Genomic DNA, 20,640 nt, shown 5'->3' with positions numbered 1-20,640 from the left:
ACAAATAGACATGTTCTACTGTATGAGCCCCGCGGAACTCATGAGCATGCAGCACGGCACGCTTTAAATCAGAAGTCTCGGGATCAACCCAGTGCGCCGTGAGGCTCAGTAGGGACATCGGGCAAACCTCTGCGCTCCAAATATCCGTAGTGAAACTAACAACAACGTTGCGGTTCAACTTACTTTGTATCGTTTCTTTTACTTTGCTGTACAGCTGTGGTATGGCTGTGTCTGCAATGTAGTGTCTCGATGGCAGAGCGTAGCGCGGGTCCAAAACTTCCAGAAGACGAGTTAGTCCGACATTCTCAACTACTGAGATGGGCTGGTTGTCACGAGCAATACATTCGACCAACCTTTCTGTGATTTAGGACAGCTTTAGGACAGTCTTCACTCGCAAGAGTAAAATACTTCCACTCTTCTGCCATGCTTGCTTTGCTCCGCCGCGGAGGTTTGTATTGCGCAACTACCGTCAACCGTAACTAGCGGGGACGTAAAGATCGGCGCGACTTGTCAGGTAATGTAGCCGAGCTCCGATCACGGGAAAATAGGAAAAGATCGGGCCGATCCGATCTCGAGATCAGGATCGGGACATCCCTAATTACAATATATGAAAACGTCCTACAATGAGTCTTATAGAATTAATTTATTATTGTATATTAAATTATATTTATTCAATAGTTCGGCTATTTGTCAGGTCTACACAGTTATTCTCGTAATTATAAAAGGGATCCTTTAAATCTCAGCGACAAATTGTGTCTGTTGACCCTGATCAACCTCTCACGTTCACTCTCAAAACACACACACACACACACACACACACACACACACACTTAATATCCTCAGCACTCCACTCCCCACTCCATTTCTCATCCAGTAAACTAGCTCTCTGTGTGTATGTGTGCGTCTGTGTGTGTGTGTGTGTGTGTGTGTGTGTGTGTGTGTGTGTGTGTGTGTGTGTGTGTGTGTGTCTATGTGTGTGTGTGTGAGAACTGAGGTGAAAGGTTAAATGATGGCCATTAAGATTCATCTCTGAGTTCACTGCCGGCAAACCACACACCCACACCCACAATAAACACACACACAGAATCAGATGAGGGTTGCCTCTGTCAGAGTGCAGCAACTCCTCTTGTCTCTCACTTGTCAATCAGGCCAATTCAAATCACTGAATGCATAATGAATGCAGTAACTGCAGCAATAAATCATTGGTAAAAACAATAATAAATAAAAACAGAGATCACAACAAGCTACTCATTTTGTTGCTTCTCCATTTTTGGCAAACTTTTTTATGCTTTATAATTCCTGCATGAATCAGTTTTTGTACAACTGTCTCTGTGGATCTGTTGTGACATGCCATCTACAAGGTTCATAATATTGGCTCTCTCTGCTCTCCTACGGCCTCTTGGGATGAATAAAGGAAGAGAGGGATAAGGGTGAGAGGGTTCCAGACAGAGGTGACGAGGAGATGGAAGAATAAATTGGTGATTGAAGTCATTCCATCTTCACACCTACAAATTGGAAATCTCTGAGCAATTTCTAGTTTCTGTGAAACTAGGAAATTTGTGAAACAAAACGCGTGAGTGTCTTTGTTTGTTTGTGCGTGTGTGTGTCAGTTAATCCCTACTTCACTGACTAATAGACTGGCTGACTGACAAACTGTCTCATTTTCTTCAATCTGAACTTTTACAACACACACACACACACACACACACACACACACACACACACACACCACACACACACAAACACACACACACAACACACAACACACACACCACACACACACACACACACACACACCACACACACACACACACAGCATGATGACTGAGTGGACCCTGTGTCAATCCCAGCATGCCTCTCTGCTCCGAGGCAGGAGATTGTCATCGCCACAGTTACTGTCAGGATGCATCACTGGTAGCCGTGGCAACTATTTAAGATCCGCCTGTGGTCAGCGCATGTGTGTGGAAACATATACAAACGGACCAACACATTCGTCTAATTAACTAACTTGTCATAAACACACACACATACGCACACATACTCACTTCAGAGTTTAAGCTACTGCATCTGCCAGAATGCATCAACATACCCAGCGTGTTACTCACCACGACTCACCAGCCATTAGTCCCACCCACACCCACTTCAAACAAAAACTTAAATCCTTGTGGAGACCTTTGTTTCTTTCCTTTACATCCTTTATCCCTGGCAGTTGTTCAAAGTTAGTTTTTTTGTACGAATTACAGTTAATCACAATACGTAGCAGCGTGAAGCCGTAGTGCAACAAGAATTCAGATCATTTAGTTAAGTTAAAGTAGCGATACTTAAATGTAGAAAATTGGGATGTCCCGATCCGATCGGGAAGAATCGGATCGGAGCCGGCATGCTTTAACTGATCGGGGATCGGCAGTCACCCTATTCACCCTAGTCTGATCATTTACATTCGACACTCTCTTCAGTAGAAGTGAAGAAGTATATGTGAGCTTTGCAAAAATTCTAGCTGCGCTAAGTTAAAGTATTAGGCTATATTATCTAGGCAAATACAAGTATTGGATCAGGACTCTGTATTGGCAGATATTCAATATTTAAAAAATCAGCGTGGGCCAAAGAAGCTAGTCAGGACATCCCTAGTAGAAATACTCAGTTACAATTCTGGAAAAATCCTGCATTGAAGATGTAACGTAATAAAAGTTGGGGAGTATTTTCAGTAAATGTACTTAAAGTATCCAATTCGCTTATTATGACATTATTAAGTGTAAGAAGCATTTTAATGTATTAGTTGGTTGAGGTGGAGATTATTTTCACTATTTTATATACTGTTTGGTAGAGCTGAACCGATTATCGATTCACAGAAAAATATTCAGAAACTATTTTAATAATTGATCAATTGTTTGTCATTTTTCAAAAAAGCCAAACGTTCACTGGTTTCATCTTCTTAAATTTAAAGATTTGCTTATTTTCTTACTGTTATATTAACGTTATTAATGTTTTTAATTGAATATCTTTGGGCTTTAGATTTTTGGTTGGACAAAAAAGGACATTTGAAGACCTAACCTTTGGGCTTTGAGAAATTGTGAGACAAATCATAGTCTAAACCATAAAACGATTTCTCACATTTTACACACAGTATATTGTAAAATATTGATATGTAAAGTAACTTGTGACTACAGCTGTCATACGTCCCTCTAAAAAAATGGAGAAGTGTTAAAAAGTATGATATGGTTACTTAGGTAAAGTACCTCAGATTTTCTTCTTAAGTACAGTACTTTAGTAAAAGTTACTCTCCACCACTGCTGTGGGTGTTTCTTTTTTGAAATGGCTTTTAACAATGATGGGCTAATTTTTATCTGTCTGAACTGTCAAAACAATTGACTAAAATACATTGGCCAATTAACTAAACAACCTAAAAATCATGCTTGAGCCAGTTGCTCTGTCTACTACTAGTGAGCATCCACATCCATCCAGGACATTAAGCAGTGATGTGGGTTCACTGACTACACTGCTGTGTGTGTGTGTGTGTGTGTGTGTGTGTGTGTGTGTGTGTGTGTGTGTGTGTGTGTGTGTGTGTGTGTGTGTGTGTGTGTGTGTGTGTGTGTGTGTTGTGTGTGTGTGTGTGGTCAGTAATGAGGTGTGACTAGTGTGTGTCAGTGAAAGTTGAATGATCGGCGTAATGAGCAACCGAACATGGAGGAAAAGAGAGCAGACAGGAGGGGGAGAAAACCAGGCGATGTACAGAGAAGGATGCATTAATATCTATTTCATAACAATTGATTACACATCTGAAGGCAGTCTGTGTCTCTGCAAGTTGGTGTTGTTGCTGCTGGATGTTTGATGGGACAGACCTAAGAATGAGTGCTTATAAGGGAAAGTCACATGTACGACTTCAGGAAACACCAGTGTTGTCAAACTGAAGTTACTCTAAGCTACAATTAATTCACTTAATTTCTGTCCATTTATGGTTATGATGAATGATTCAAGACAAAATTCACAATATATGAATCTGGATATTGGTATCTAACAATTGGACTTTTTTTGTATTCCGACCAACAGCACTTACTGTATGCCTGGTAGATTCTTGTGATACGTCACAATAAATGATCAAAGAATGTTGTTTTGGTTGTGTGATCTTATCTTTTCCACAGGTTCTAAACACTACTAATATATATATAAAATATAAATTCATTCAAATAAAGTTTAATATATATTTTGTAACCATAAAATTGTTCTGTTACAGCTTGAGATTCTACTGTGATTTCTTGTTTACTTGAGATGTTTCAAACCACGGATTTACTAGTGTTGTCACGATACTGGAATTATTAGCTTCGACACAATACCTTAAAAAATATCAATATTCAATATCATTTTTGATACCTCAGGAATAATAAATGGGTTTGCTTGTATATTTAGCTTTTCCTTGTTCATTAGACCAAATAATCTGAAGTATTTCCAAACAGCCATCCTGCTGTTTATTATGTCAACCAAAACCAGTTGCAGAAGCTCTGCCCTTGCCATCATTAATGAGCCAAAAACATAACAAAACCTGGAAATTGTTAATTCAACCGGAGTGAATGCGACCAGTGAGTGAGAAGAGGCGGGGCTATGTGGACGCTGCAGCTTTGTGCGTTTCAACTAGCTGTTGGAGAGAAAAGAGAGTATCTTGGGCGGAAAATAAGTATTGAAACCATGTTAAACATTCAGAATCACGATCGAAAAATCTATATTTTACACTAAACTCATATACACAAAATTAAAGTTTTACTATCTAAGATATTTCTGGAGTTTTAATAATGCAACTCCATTTAGCAAAGAACTAGTTTGAAACGTTTAAAAAGAACGTAGAAAGACCTTCAAGCTAAAAATTATTGGATTTACAAATATGTTAAATATTATCAAAGATGAAATGGGCAAACTGACTGAAGTAGTTTTCCCCTCCACTACATCTTCCTGGTTTAATCTAAACGGCTCCAGAGCAAAGCTGAGGAATGTGAAACAGAAACACGACCCTGAAAGACAAAATATAGACTGATTTCACAGCCGAAACCCAAGTCTCTGCACAGGATTTCAGTCATTTAGAAATGTAAACATACAAGCATGAGAACAAGGAACAAAGTCCATCTCTCAAGTCTCTGCCTCCCTCTGTGTGAATATGGGTTAACAATGGGCCTGCACGACTAGGGGAGGAATAGGAATCAAGATTTTTTTTTTTTGCTTAATATTAAAAATATCATGATTCTCTGCCACGATTTCATTCTCACTAAGTGTAATGTTTACATGCACCCTGAAAAACAAAACAAATTGGCAGTACCAAACAGCTTGTTTTTGGCACCTATAGCACATTTTGCACCACCACAACCTGTAAACATAGAAGCTTCAATAAAGAGAAGGGAGAGCATTGCAGCGTTTAAAACTCACAGATGAAAGTAGCACCGTTTGTGATGCAGTAGGCTCATTAATTCATTTTTTTTTAAATAGAAAAATAATAAAAAAATAAATAATAGTTAAGTTATTTAAAACTTAACTCATGAACAGGGTAACTCAAGATCGCAATTTTCATAACGATTAATCGTGCAGGCCTAGTTAACAACTTGTATTCGTCCTCTTTCCGGTGGTCAAAAAAACGAAAAAAAAGCAAGGCATTGCTTGTTACAGAACAAGACGAGGCGCTCTACATCCTATCACTTCAGCATAACTCTCCCTCCCTCTGTTGTTATCAGCAGATATGGAGGAGGTAAGGAATGAAAGAGTGCAGCTGCAAGTGTTTGTTGTGTCAGTCTGCTCTGGTTGGCTCTACTCTTGCATAGCTCCTTATCACTCTTCAAACAGCTCTGGCTCCCACAGACTTATCTGCCCACTTCTATTCTGTATCATTCACTCCCAATTCATTCTCCTCTATTTTGTAAAGGTTTATTGCCCAAGTCTGGTCAGGTTAGGGCCTGTAACACACATCTAAATAGTACATCTACTTCAACCTGCTCTTTTCTTTTCTACTTTTTTAAATTCAGCTTTGTTCTATTCTTTGTAGAATACAACTTCTATGGTATGTTGAGAGGAAAAGTTAAGCTATAAGACGAAAAACTGGTGACAATAACACTCACAGAGCTCTTTTATGTCTTATTGGAAGAGCAAATCCAAAAATGTATATCTGCTTATCTGCTTGTTGAGTCATATTTTGACCCACCTCTCAAAAAAAACCGTCAAATTGTAAGAAATTGCAACTTTGCGAAGCTAACAGTCATGAAATCTGACTGGTAGCAATACTACCCTGGTTGTTAGCGCTGATGTTCAGCAGCGACCTCATCACTGGATTCAATTTCCATTTACGGGGCTCATGAATTTAAGGTGATCTGATTCAGTATATGGCAACTAGAAATGCTGCCACTGTTCATGGTCCAAATCTTAAAAAAAAAAAAATCAATTTCACTTCTGTTGTGCTCATATTGTACACATTATTCAAAACAGACAACGATGCTTTAAAATGAGGATTTTTCACATTTACAAATCTTCCTTGAACACACATATAAAAAAGGTACAGAGAAAGATTTCAAAATTAGCATAATGAAAAATCCAACAAAGAAAAATTGGTTCATAGTCCCAAGATACATTACATTTTTAAACCATGCTTCATTATACTCTAATAACACACTAGATTCATATCACAGCAGCCAAGAAAAACAATTCACTATTCACTTACTAAGTCAGGGCAGAGTGGGTTTGTCATAACAGCCATGGAGTAAAAAAAAACGTAGAAAACTGTCTTCGTCAAGCCCACTCTTTGTTCACAGTGTCATTTAGAAGACATTTGTCGTTCCAATTTGTTTTCACAAGTAGGTGGAGGTTTTGCACTTTTCTAGGATGCGTTGGTTGCAAGTTGGATTTTCTGATTCTATTTAAAACCAGGCAATATTATTAACGTGACTCATGTTCTGAGAAATCCCAGACATACATGATGTTCAGTACCTTTCCTGGTACAAACTCATCATATATACCTTAAAATTAAAATAATAACAAACTGTTTTTCATACATTGACAAAGTTTAGGATCCAGTTAACCCCTTTCACATTTCTATTATTTCAGAGTATTAGACATATCTATATTCTGTATCAGTGTGTTCCAAGTCTTCATTTAAAGCTCTATGATGGGTAAACTGAGTGAAATATTCAAACCCATTCAATCAAATAGACATATTCTAGATATATTCTAGACATGTACTGTGGATAATGTTATACACATTTCTTCAAAATTCAGCTTGTCATATTTGGCATCTTTGACAATGTTAGGATTTCTGCTAGAATCTAAAATAAGGTTAAGTGGATTTTAACAATGTTTAGCTGCACATTAGTTTGTAACAAATGACCCACTGATTTAAGATATGTTTTAAGGTAGTTGATGCATTACTTTGCTTACACTTTGAAGAAATGTACCGTCAGTACTCAATCTAATACTACTACCGTTCTTAAGACAATTAAATGTTCCACATCTCTGTTTGCAAGAAGCAAAAGCAAGGCAAAAAAGCAAAAGCTTTGTGCTCATATATTTAAGACAATAGAAACAAAATGCTCTGAAATCTTCAACTCTTTACTAACTCACAGAACAGTCAAAACTTTGTAAATTACAAGTAAAATAAAAAACATTACTAAACTTAAGCTGTTTGAGCTTCAAAACATAAACATTTTAACTTCAATGAAATCTAGCATCTTTATAGAGAAATAATTCACCAAATGGATGTGTCCACTTTCTGGCAACAACTTTAAATGGTAATGTAAGAGATAATTTCCACAATTGACCTAAGTTATGGGCATAAACATTGGAAATACAAGGTGCTTTGTATCAAGAGTAGTGCTACCACCTATGACATTATGGGTCAGATTAAAATCTAGGAAGAATCAAGTAAATCTTGAATATATCTAAAGAATGCTAACAGCAGTTCATTATGACTGGCTTGGCTAGTGCTATGTAAACTTTGATAACATTGAGTATGTTTACATGTACACCAATATTCCACTATTATTCCAAACATGGCAATGTTCCGAGGCCTTTTGCCTGTTTATGGCTTATGGTCAGCTCTGTGCGTTGCTATGGTTGCAGTACACCAGGGATTTTCAACAGAGGGTCCAGGACCCCTAGGGAGTCCTCAGAGTCAATGCAGGGGAGCCTCCAAATTACTGTAATTTAATTTTTTTTTTTTTTCAAATAAAAGTCCTAACATGAATCCAACGTACTATTAGTAGATATAAATCCCCACTGATAATAGGCTCTCTGGCCTATAGGTAAGGTAGTCACTAAGGCCATACACAGATTCACTGGGCAACATCTATGTGTAACATTAAAACATGCTACAATATATGTAGTAGGGGGTCCCTGTTCCGTCTATTTTTTAGTTAAGGGGTCCTTTGCTTTGTACACAAACCAACCAGCCAACAGTTTGCAAGGCTGCAGATACAATAAGAAGAAGGAACACAACTACTTTTAAACATTATCAAAGACTTGGATATCAACAGGTTTTTGGATATGTGTGCATCGCTATGCCGACCTTTTCAAGAAAATGGTTTAGGAATGAAAGAGGGGCGCTGTGTTTGCACGGTCCAACAAGTCTGCCCATGCTGGTAAACTTTGAAAAAAACATTTTATACACGGCTGCATGTAAACAGGAATATACTGTAACTGTTACCAATAAAAAGTGCACATGACATGCAGGTCTGATCAATTTATCAAACAAACAAGATGGTCCTGCTAGTCGACCACACCCTGAAATTTATAGGAAGCAACATGCAGTTGTTGTCATACACTTTAGCCTGGATTGATAGTATTATATGAATAAAATTGTGTCATGCTCAAAATCACTTTAGAAGAGTAGTCGCAGCGCTTACTTGCTTTGGTGTTTGTAAAGAATTAAAGTTTAACAAAGAATGGTTCCCATTAGAAAAGATCCTTTTTCATTTGTATCTTCTAAGTAGATGCACTCCCCTACAAAATCACTGCAGTAGTCGAGAATGATTTATCATTTTCAAATCGAGCTATTATTTCATCATTTAAAAATTACTTTCTTTTTTTATATCGCAATATATATATAGCAGGGAAAGAAATATTGCAAGGTCAGACTTTTTCCAATATTGTGCAGGCCTAGGTCATACACAAAGCTAGAAGTGAACTCACTAAAAACCTGCAGTCGCTCTCCTCCTTTCACTCCCTCTGCCACTTCTGCTGCCTCGATTTAAGTCACCCCCCTCCCTCCTTCAATCTCTCTTGCTCTCTTTGGACCACTAACCTTGATTCACTGTTCTACTCGACTCTGCCTCGGGCCGGGACATGCATTCTCACACACACACACACACACACACACACACACACACACACACACACACACACACACACAGGGGATATACACATGTACTTGACCATGGTAAAGTAGAAGTGGTTAGTTTGGGGCCAGTGTGAGGGAAAAGTGTGGCTAACCGAAACCACATGTGGATGACTTTCTCTTGCTCTATCCAGAGGTATGTGAGCCTCTGGTGTGTGTGTATGTGCATGTGTGCGTGTGTGTGTGTGTGGTGTGTGTGTGTGTGTGTGTGTGTGTGGCGGGGGGAGGTGTGATAGAGAAACGGCAGAAGGAGAGCAGAATAGTTGTGTTGAGCCATGCTGCTATACACTCACAAGGTTAAACGCTTGGGAGCTGTCCCACTGTAACTACAGGTTTCTGCTGGTGACCACTAGATCCGTCAGAGGTTAGGTGCTTTGCTCAAAAGCAAAGTCACAACAAGTACAAAGTGGTACTTACTGAAGCCACATCTGAATCACTGTTTATGTATAACATAAGACACTGAACACTTGGCTTTTCAAAATGTGTCAAATCAAAATGTTTGCATCCAAAGCCCTCTTCTGTTTAATCCATCTAAGTTTCTGTGTAGGAAATTGTCAGTATAAAGGATGTCACTGTATTTTGCTTACAGTGATCATACAGAAACTTGAAGGTTTAATAAACAGATTGTCATTGGAGCTTTTCATATAAAAGAATCCCCATTGAGAACTCAACACTCAGACTGCAGTAGTTCTTTTTCAGACCTGTACTTAACTTCATATAGCTCACTTTGTAGCAAGAGACTAAGCCTACAAGACAGAGCGACGCTGTGTGTTAAGGTAGTATTGTGCGCATGTGTTTGTGTGTGTGTCTGTGTATGTGAGGATGAGTGTAAGAGACAGTTTATGTCATGAGGAGGTAGAGTTGTATCTGCTAACCGTTACTCCAACAAGACAGCTCGCTTGGCTGATACACACACACACACACACACAACAAACACACAAATGAGATGCACACACAGACACTTTATTTACCTTTGGCCCAATATAGACATAGTGACAGTTAACCTAGCCACTTAATACAAAGCGACAGTTTCTTCTACAAAGACTTATATTCAGAGAGGGGGGGGGGGGATGTGTGTGCGAGTGTGAGTCAAAGTAAATCTGGCTGAACTGAAAACAGAGCAGAGAGAAAACACTACAAAAGCATTCCAGAAAGTGGGAAAGAAAGAAAGCAAGATACAGAAAAGAAAGGGGAGAGAGCGGCCTTGACGTGATACTGGAGGGGGGGAATGTTTTGTGCCAGCGTGACACTGTAGAGAGGAATCTGTTATTTAGTTTTTGAGTTATCAGATAAAATCCTTGTTTCGTTTGTCAGCTGTACTAACTGACATCCACTGGCAAAGGTTGAAGTGAAGTACATTTACTTTTGTTCCGATAATTTAGTTTTTTTGTTTATTTTACTTTTAAGTTTTCCTAAAAATGTTGCTAATAACTATTAACTAGATTGAATATTTATGCAATTTTTCAAACAAAAGTGTCAAACATGTTCTGGTTCCAGCTTTTAAACTGTGAGAATGTGCTGCTTTTATCTGTTCTATATCATTGTAAATTGAATATCTTTGGGTTATGTACTATTGGTTGGGCAAAACAAGCAACATGAGGACCTCACTTTGGGCTTTAAGAAATTGTAATGGACATTTTTTAGTATTTGTAATAGATTAATTAAGAAAATAATTATAAGATTCATCTCTAAATCAACCCAAAATTTCTACATTTGTGCATTTATTTTCTTATGTTGGTTTACTTTGTCCTGTTTAATTACATTAAGAAGAGTTTAGGACACTGGGTTGTTGGCTGATTGTTGGTTGAACCTCAACCTCTGGGTTGGATGTCAGTGCTTTTGTAGCTATTGAAAATTGCAGTGTGAGTACTGTAAATTTAGGTCAGTAAGATATTCATTAAATGAGGCTTACTGTCCAGTTATAATAAGAAACAATTTTAAATCAAACTCATTAAACTCACTTTTGACTTATTCTAAAAGTAAACTGTATTCTTCTTATGTTCCTCTTCTTCCCATGTAACTCCTATGTGTATAGCTCCTTTAACAATCACAATTTCCACCCTAAACAGAATCTACGCACTTAATCCCTGTAATTCAACACCATTCGGTGGGGATTTGGGAACACAACATCCCACCGTTGATTTTGTTGGTGGGTCTTTAGAGGGGGAAACACTGAAACTCAGAGAGTTTGAGGAGAAAAAGGGGAGAGAGGTAGGATGAAGAGGGGGGGAAAGGAGGAGCTAGAGGTGTGGAGTGGGAGGAGGAGAGGGACTAGAGGGGAGAGAGGGGGAATAAGGAGAACATGAGAAGGGGGGATGGTTTGATAAACGTTGTGTTGCTTTGTTTAGGCTAGCGGGCCATAAATTCCAAGGAATTGGAGGGAGGAGAACTGGAAGAGGGGAATGAGGTAAAATAACCGTTAGGAGAAGTTTGGATATGTTTAGCAACAAAAAGTAGGGAGGAGCGGAGAGGAGTTGGTTTGTTTGACTAAACTGACTGATTTTGCTCGACTCCACCAGACACAGTGGAGTCTGCACAGTATCAACACTGCTGGGGAGTGTGTGTATACATGCGTGCATGTGTGTGTGTGTGTGTGTGTGTGTGTGTGTGTGTGTTGCACTAGTCAGTATCAACATAAAGAAGATGAAATACTTTCACAATAAGATTCTCACGGCTACCCATGATGAAAATGAATGTCCTATTTTGTGTCTGTTGGGAATTTCACTTCACTGCATTCTTAACACTTGCAGTGAAAAAGACACATGGTTTACACCCTTCAAAAACATTTATTCAGTGCTGCTTATCTAAAAATAGAAGTGACTAGGGGAAATACGGTCGCAGTAGGTGTCTAACCCTACAATCTATAGAAAACGTGGAAAACTATTGTTAAGTTCCATGAATGCATGGAAATAAATCAGAAATGCTGAATGTTTGAAGGTATTAACTGGCCTGTCCCAAGTGTCAGTTGAAGCGGTTGGTGGTGCTGCATATGTTAATTTTGTTGTAAGCCAGTAACATACTGTGATGTTTACACGTAATTTGCAACCCCCCTGAGAAGTATACATTGCAGTTGCAAAGGCCAATTCAAGACTACCAAGCAGTAATTCTGGAACCAGCAAATGTTTGGCGTTTTGGGTTGATGAATAACTTAAACAGTTACTCAATATTAAAATTGATTCATCGCTTTTATTTTACTTAAATTTTGAGTCATTGGGCTCAGCTAGCAGTAAAACATCTATACCAGTAAAACGGAAAACAATACCAAACATGATTGGGGGAAGAATCGTTATGGCAGAAAACAAAGGTTAATGACCATCATATATTAACTAGCTATTTCCATGCAGGGCGACATGTGCGAGCGCAGTCCTAAGGTCTGCTCGCGTTCATTATGGGATAAGTCTTTATGGAGTTGTTAGAATGACAGAATCTGCTCAGATGAGATCTTAATGAGGGCAACAGGACATGTAGTACAAAACAGAACGGTTAATATTTGCCAAAAATCATCATGGCTACACTTTCATTTGTTTTACATTCAACAAGCAATATGTTGTATTTTAGCAGACTACTGAAAGCAGCAGAAAGGCAGAACCGAGTCCATTTTCTGTTTATTTATTGTAAGTAATATCGCGATATCCAACAACGTTATGTCATATCGCATATTTTCTCATATCTTGCAGCACTAAAAACTACCCTCAGATTGTGATTGATAAAGAAAAGTGTCACAATAATTTTATCTGTATCATCGTTAAGTCTAATGTGTAATTTAATAATTCTTTCTAAATTATTGGTTAATGTAAAGTAGTCACTGTTTTAAAAAAATAGTTCGTAAACCTTCATTTGACTAGTAGGGTATTACTAATTAACCAGCTATCACAAGTAGATTGTCAACACTAAAAAACTGGTAGGACTAAACTATTTATACGACTTTGCCACAGACAGAAATCAAGGCTGCAGAGGACCAACCAGAAACCTGACAGACAGATGTTCAACATTTAAATGTCTGTCTGCAAACTCCCACACAGAGCCTGTCTGTTGGCGTGATTGACTGTAGGTGCGTATACGTGTACGCAAATGCTGTCAGGCTAACCATGTGTCTGCAGTCATCTAGTCATCTGCAGGCAGCAGGGACACACACACAGGTGGGCTGGCAGACAGATAGACCAGAGGACAGATAAGGATGGCAGACAGACAGATTTAACAAAATAAAAAAATAAAAATAAAACACAAAAAAAACTGTGTAACATTTTTTTTTTTTTTTTAAAGGTTGCTCTGGATTATCTGATAGAAGATTTAAATCTCCGCTTACACAGACAGACAGAGGACCAGCATCGTGGTGATGTGAAGATACATGGCAGGGGATGGAGATGATAATCTTAATGGACTGGTCATCTGTCTGTGAGCCCCTGATTCAAACACACACTGATAGAGGAGGGTTTATATATCTCGAAAGCTTTTTACAGCTCTTGAACTAAAATCAGCTTAAAGAGCGGAGGAGAGAGTTATTGGAAAGGAGTGTAAGAACAGTAAAAATAGTGTCCTTTTAGATATCAGGATGAACATATTGTGGCTAAAAGTGACTGTAGCGGAATGTCCTCTGGGATTTTATCATGAATGAGACTTGCTATGGTGTACTGCACAGAGACTGCTTATGGCTACTTTTGTGTGTGTGTGTGTGTGTGTGTGTGTGATGTGTGTGTGTGTGTGTGTGTGTGTGTGTGTGTATGGTGCAACAGCTTCATGACAGATGTCATCTTAAATGGACTAATGGAAACTACTTCAGCCACTGCCTATAGCTACAAACACAAAAGATACACAAGAGCCCTTTGGCCAAGTCTATAAACCCAGTCCACCTGAAGGCTAACATGAAGAGACTCAATCCTTCGTACACACCCACCCATACACATATAGCTCCATTGTCACATTCACTTAACATTCAGACAAACCAATGCCCAGAGTAAAGTTAAAAAAAACATACAAAGAGCTTTTGTTTCTGTATTAAACAAATTTTAATGTTAGCTGTCACTATCTAATCTAAAGTATATTTTAAGGAGCTTGATTGTAACAAAATTTCTTCTACTTCTACTTTCAAAGATTATTTTTGAGCTATTTATCTTTATAAGGTAGTTGATAGTAGAGCAAGTTAGAGTGAGTGTGAGAAAAAAACAAGTGTGAAAGGACAGATTTTAAGCTAGGACGCTGGGTTACACTTTAGCCAACTCAGTCACCAGAATTCCCCATCACTCTCTGTGGTTTGGCTTGACCCCAGTATTGTCAAACATTTACCAAAAAGGCATGACAATGGCAGGGTTTGGTTACAGGAAAACTGGAGCTTTAGTGTAAGGTTTCTGCCCCAAGACCAAGTGCAACCTTCGTATTAGTATGCTAGTCTAGAAATATATTAGTATCATAGTTACTTTCTGCTATTAATAGCACAGTTTCCTGCAGTGCAGGACTTGCGCAAAACAACATATGAAAGTAAGTTGCAAAAGCTTCCAACAGCTTACCAAATAAAAATGATTTTTTACATGACTCATTTCAAAGGTTTGCCTCTGAGTGTGACTGAAAGTAAACACAGAAAGTAGCCACTGGGAACGGCCGTTACGGCTAACTGCACATCATTCTTATTATTATATTCATGTTACTGGATACAACTGTGAATTGAATCATTATGATAAGTGTTTATTAGTGGAAATAATTCATTTGATGTTTGGATAGTAAGTTCACTTACTTAGATAACTCATGTTTCTACAAAAGAGGTTACTGAAGTATCATAAGAGAACAAGGAAAGACAGCTTGGATATTTCCAAATGTTCCCTTTAAGAAAGAAGCTCAGTGGGTTTTGAATTGTGAAGGGAAATTGAAAACTTGACTGGATCTGGAGGATGTGAATATATTTCTTCTTTGGAGTGATGAGTTTTTGCAAAATATTATAGTAACATTACAGAACTGGCTTTCTAAGGGGTTTCCATCTAAATTGATTTTGTCCCTGAAATTAATGGAGATACAGTATGTGGTAAATCTACAGCTAATCAACCAAATCAAATAACAGATGGACTACATCGAAACATATCCTTTAAAACACTACACCTATATTAATTTCTACCTCATCTACAAACTATCAGGTAAGAAATCACTGAGCGATTAAAGTAGTTATAAACCCCTCCTGTCTCAGGGACTGAGTATTTTATACAGAGATTAGTGAGAGCAGATGTAGAACCTGCCAAAACCACCAGTCCTGCTTAATATGAACGGACAGTATTTCTGCCTCGCTGGGCTTTCATTAGGTTTCTATTATTTTTGTATTAAATAATTTGCCTTTTGCAGCATGGCACTCCAAGTCCTGTTTGACTCTGGCATGTACAAAACAAAAATGTAAAAAAGATATCAAAGCTTATTTTTTCAGTTTCAAAGGATTAACCAGAATGTGACTTTCACTGTGGATTTTTATTTACCTTGGATTTTTGTAAATAAACTTATAAACATCACATTTGCTTTGATTTTTTTCAGAGCAAAGCCTTGTGGGATACCAAACTCCACTACACAGTGATCTCTCTGCAGGTCCCTGCAGTGTGAAATATCTGTGGTGTATAGTTACTAATCTGTCACTTTCACAACAAAAAAACAACTCCCTCATTAACAACCATCCTGTGCGTGCTTGTATGTGAAAGAGGGAAAGACATATGGGGGGAGGGAAGATAGAGGATATGTGCGAGAGGATGTGTGGTCATTAAAGTGGACATTTAGAAGAGACGAAGAAGAGGTGTGGTCGGCTACTGCGGGAACAAAGTTTCTCAGAGCTCCATTATTAAAGACCAGGCTCAACTAAACAAACAGCACCTGGAAACTTCAAACCTCCCGACAGCTGTCTAACTTCCAGCGACAGACAGAGACAGACAGAGACAGACAAACACAGCAGGGGAGACACACAGACAAATGGCATGCAGATTAACAAACAGACAGGTTGGCAGAGTCACACAAAGACAGACAACAGCAAACTAGCAGGAGCGCTTTAAATATGCCATCAATTGAAATCAAGTTAGTCATTTCTAGAAATTATTCACAGGGAGCAAATAGCTGTCGCCAAATCTCTATGAAGCACCAAAACTATTTCGTCATTTAACATAATAGTTCCAGCGATAATCAAATAGTTCATGTTATGCTAATCATCTTCATACAGTCTCAATATCACTGCACATCAATACTGGCTTAATAAGGTGTTTGTATTATTTCAAAAGACAGTGTACGGGTGTGTAAAGGTGAGATTGCTTATCAGGTGCATAAACAACTATAAATGAGCATTGAGTCCAAATGTTAATAGTTAAAGACACATCGATTAAAAGATGGGATGAATTTGGATGAGAAAAAAAACTTCTTAGATCATAACAACGGATGTCTACACATTGAAAAGAGAACTTTTAGTGACAGTTAGGGTGAAGATGGTGGGCTAACGATGACGACAATAAATACTACGACAAAGACGACGATGATGACTATGACAAATGAAGCTCAGCTCTTGACTGGCCACTCGTAACTCACCCTTCTCAGCGCGCCCCATGTGAGCTGGGTCCAACAGAAGCAAAGCAGAGAATAATAAGACAGTTAGATTAGATAGCATGCACAGTGTATAGTCACATACACAAGAGAAAAGCTGTGTTTTTTAAGATTGAACATACTGTATATCTATGGATCCACAGAGGACTATACTTTCTCAGTTGAAGTGCGGCAGCCAGCAACCAACATTAATTTTCTTTATCATGACCAAAATATAATCATTTTAACATCAAGTAAAACAGAGAAAAGACGTGGAGCTGGAACTAAAGACTGTTTGGTATTTTGCTTGAAAAATGACTTGAAAATATTGAACATCAATACCTTTTTTGGTAGTGTGTCCATATCACCAAGTATCAAAAACTGTCCAGTATCAAAAGCTAACACCTAACCATCCTCTTTTATACATACTTTTGTTTATTTATTCTGAACAGACCATTTGTGTTTTAAATCAGAATTTTGCCCATTTTAGATTGTATTTTATCTACCGGCACAGTCATTGTGTAGCTGCTTGTGTTTAGACAACATTAGAGAAGCCTGGTGTTCTCTATTATGAGTATTGTCTATGAAAAAGGTCAAAGCTAAATTGCCTTGCCTTAAGTTTGATTTTTAGTTGTATTTGAAGGGGTAACAGCAGCAACCAAATGCACCAACAGCTTCAGAAAACATTTAAAATATATGAAAACACATAGCAATGAAAATGTAACCTCCCATTTGACATAACACACACAAATCTGTATCAAATGTAGTGAGGACAATCTGTTGACTTGCACATTCCTAACACACACACACACACACACACCACACACACACACCACACACACACACCACACACACACACACACACACACACACACACACACACACACACACACACACACACACACACACCACACACACACACACACACACACACACACACACACACACACACACACACACACACACACACACCACTCCACATATATCATTAAATCATTACACACTAGACTACACAACTGGTACCAGGGCTCTTCACATCTGTGTTGGTGTGAGGGAAAGACAGAGAAAGTGTGTGTGTGTGTCTGTACTGTAATGTAATTAATCAGCTGAGAGTGTTGATTACTTAATCTGTCATTAGCCAGCCATGTGTGTAAGTGTGTGTATATGAGTGTGTATGTGAGGCAGCAGGGTGTTTCTAGGCCCCCTTGTACTGACAGCTGTGACCAGAGCTGAACAGGGCACTGCAGAGATTGATGATACTGGACTAATACCATCATTCATCAGGGATGTGATATTTCAGGGATTGAGATTTGTTTTTGGCCGCACTGCCTCCCTTCATTTGCAATGGGACTTTTACACTTTCTTGGTTCACTTCCTGCTCGCTGACTGATTTACACCCATCACGTAACTATATTGAAAGCCTAATCTGGACCATAATATTAGGGACATTTCTTTCTGCCTGTTTTATGTACATTTTCAAATTCTGCATAAACTGCCTGAATGGGAACACCAGAAACTCATAAAGAAAAGTTGAAATACTGATTATAAGCTTGTCGGAGATGAAAATGTTGTGATATCAAAGAAGAAATGATGCAATAAAAGTTGATGGAAATAGATTTTTCTAATACACCTTGATGCTGCAGTAACTGCTTCTTCTATTTAAGGCTAATCTTCCATGTCATGCTGCTTCCAGTATGGATGATAAATATGGTAGCAATTTCTGACACCTTGTAGACTAGGGCTGCGGCTAACATCTATTTCCATTATTGATTAATGTGCTCATGTAATTCTGAGGACTTCTGCTTAATTTAATTGAATTAATTGCTTAATTTGTCCGACCAACAGTTCAAATCCAAAAGATATTTAGTTTACAATCGTGAACAACAGCAAATCATTGCAATGACTAAATGATTAATCAAGAAGATAATCAACAGGTAAACAATAAGGAAAATAATTGTTAGTTGCAGCTCTAAATTCTATCTTAATGTAGTCATCATAAAGATAGTTCATGGAAACGTCCCCTAACCTCAAAACATTTGCTTAGAACATGTCCAGACTATCAAGGCATAGGCCTACTATTAAAGTACATTCAGTTTTTGAGCAGCATGGTGATGAATGGAAACGTGAATCACAACCTGTGTCAATCATGTCATGTTCTCACTCTCCCTCATTCTTAGCAATCACACAACAGCAAAAGGCTAAAAGGTTGCAGCGTCGCTGTGTGTCGCTAGTTCCTTTTTCAATGCACCCCTCAAATTCGCTCACACACACACACACACACACACACACACACACACACCACACACACACACACACACCACACACACACACACACACACACACACACACACCACACACACAGTCTAATGAGGGATGAGCTACATTTACTCACACACAAGCTTGTGTGTGCACGAACTTCATCCCCAAACAACTGAAGACATAAGTCAGTACTTTCAAAGAGATGTTTTTTTTTTTTAAATCTATCACTGAACTGAAAAACCGTAGAAACAAAGGGGCGTTTGATTAGAAGAGAAGACATTTTGATGGATCTGAAGGACAGCGGACTGAAGCATTACTTTTAAAGAGAAAATAATTAAACAGCATTTGATTTGGTGCCATTTTACATGGCACCAGTAGAATGAGGAGGCATTTTCACATGAATCTATATAAATGAGGCAAACATTTCACATGCTCATCTTTGTACCACTGTACTCCGGAGGGCTTAAAAGCATCGGCCTCCCTCCTTCTCTTTAAGTGACAGCAACACACATTTGCTCAACACACACACACACTCACACACACACACACACCCTGCCGTTTTCACAGTCTCTTGAGTGGAGGAGATGCCCACGGCCAAAAACCATTGGATGCATTTCTTGGTGTTTTTTTTCCCCCTCCTCCTCTCCCCTTTTCACTATCACTCTCTTTCTCTCGCCTTTCTGGGGGAAAACACACACTTCTATTTCATCTTCCAAATGGAGCTGAAAAGTAATTATAATTAAACCAACTTGGTTCTAATGTTCAAAATACTAAAATAATTTACAATTATAATTAAACCAGCTCAGATGTGGTATTCAGTAGCAACGGCAGCCGTCTAATTCGTTTGGAGACACTAATGGAAAACAATTATTTCACTTCATTAAGATTAAAGACGCCTTGAATCTATGTCACAGCTCGATCAGAGAGGAGACAGATTTAGAAAGTTGTCAAATTTACATAAACTCAGTTACACTCGTTTATTACGCTGACTTTGTAAGAGATAGACCAAAACAAAACTGCAGCAAAACTGCCTGATAAGAAGAGACGAGGGAGAGACGGAGTTATATAAATGCCATAATTTATAGTTTGACTTCCTAATGGGAAACTAGAAGATGAAGAAAGAAATGAGACACATTTAGAGAAAAAATCGTCTCAAAGTGACTTTGTTCAAATGTGACGGGACAGTTTTAAATCCTTGCCACTGATCTGTCTTGTCCTTGTCCTTGATTTCTGGGAGCTACTGATGCTGCACAACACAAATCTCTCCTGTAATGCTCTGCGATTTCCTTCATTCTTGGCTCCTGATGCAAAAAATCACCACTTTTTTGCAGTGACAGTGACACGCTGGCTGTGTTAATGATCTGCCTATTAACCCTATCAGCCTCATCAGTTTAACATTTTAAAAGTGCAGTCAGTGATTGAAACAACTGTGAAAATCCAGCATGTGCTGCTAACTATCTTTACACTAAATGCAAGTGCGTTGTTTCAAGTGTGAT

The 20,640-nt window shown here is 38.4% G+C and overlaps 1 protein-coding gene across 1 annotated transcript in view; it reads right to left on the bottom strand.

Moving 5' to 3' along the window:
- ptprk (protein tyrosine phosphatase receptor type K) overlaps nucleotides 1-20,640 on the bottom strand; it is a 123,351-nt gene that overhangs the window by 99,913 nt on the left and 2,798 nt on the right. Inside the window, exon 2 of the mRNA XM_032543630.1 lies at nucleotides 16,892-16,915. Within this exon, the coding sequence (XP_032399521.1) occupies nucleotides 16,892-16,915 (24 nt within the window). The remainder of the gene's footprint in view (nucleotides 1-16,891; nucleotides 16,916-20,640) is intronic.

Source organism: Etheostoma spectabile, chromosome 18, assembly GCF_008692095.1.
Source record: "Etheostoma spectabile isolate EspeVRDwgs_2016 chromosome 18, UIUC_Espe_1.0, whole genome shotgun sequence".
NCBI lineage: Eukaryota > Metazoa > Chordata > Actinopteri > Perciformes > Percidae > Etheostoma > Etheostoma spectabile.
The sequence above is the reverse complement of the archived record's forward strand: the minus strand, read 5'-3'. Positions and strand labels throughout refer to the sequence as shown.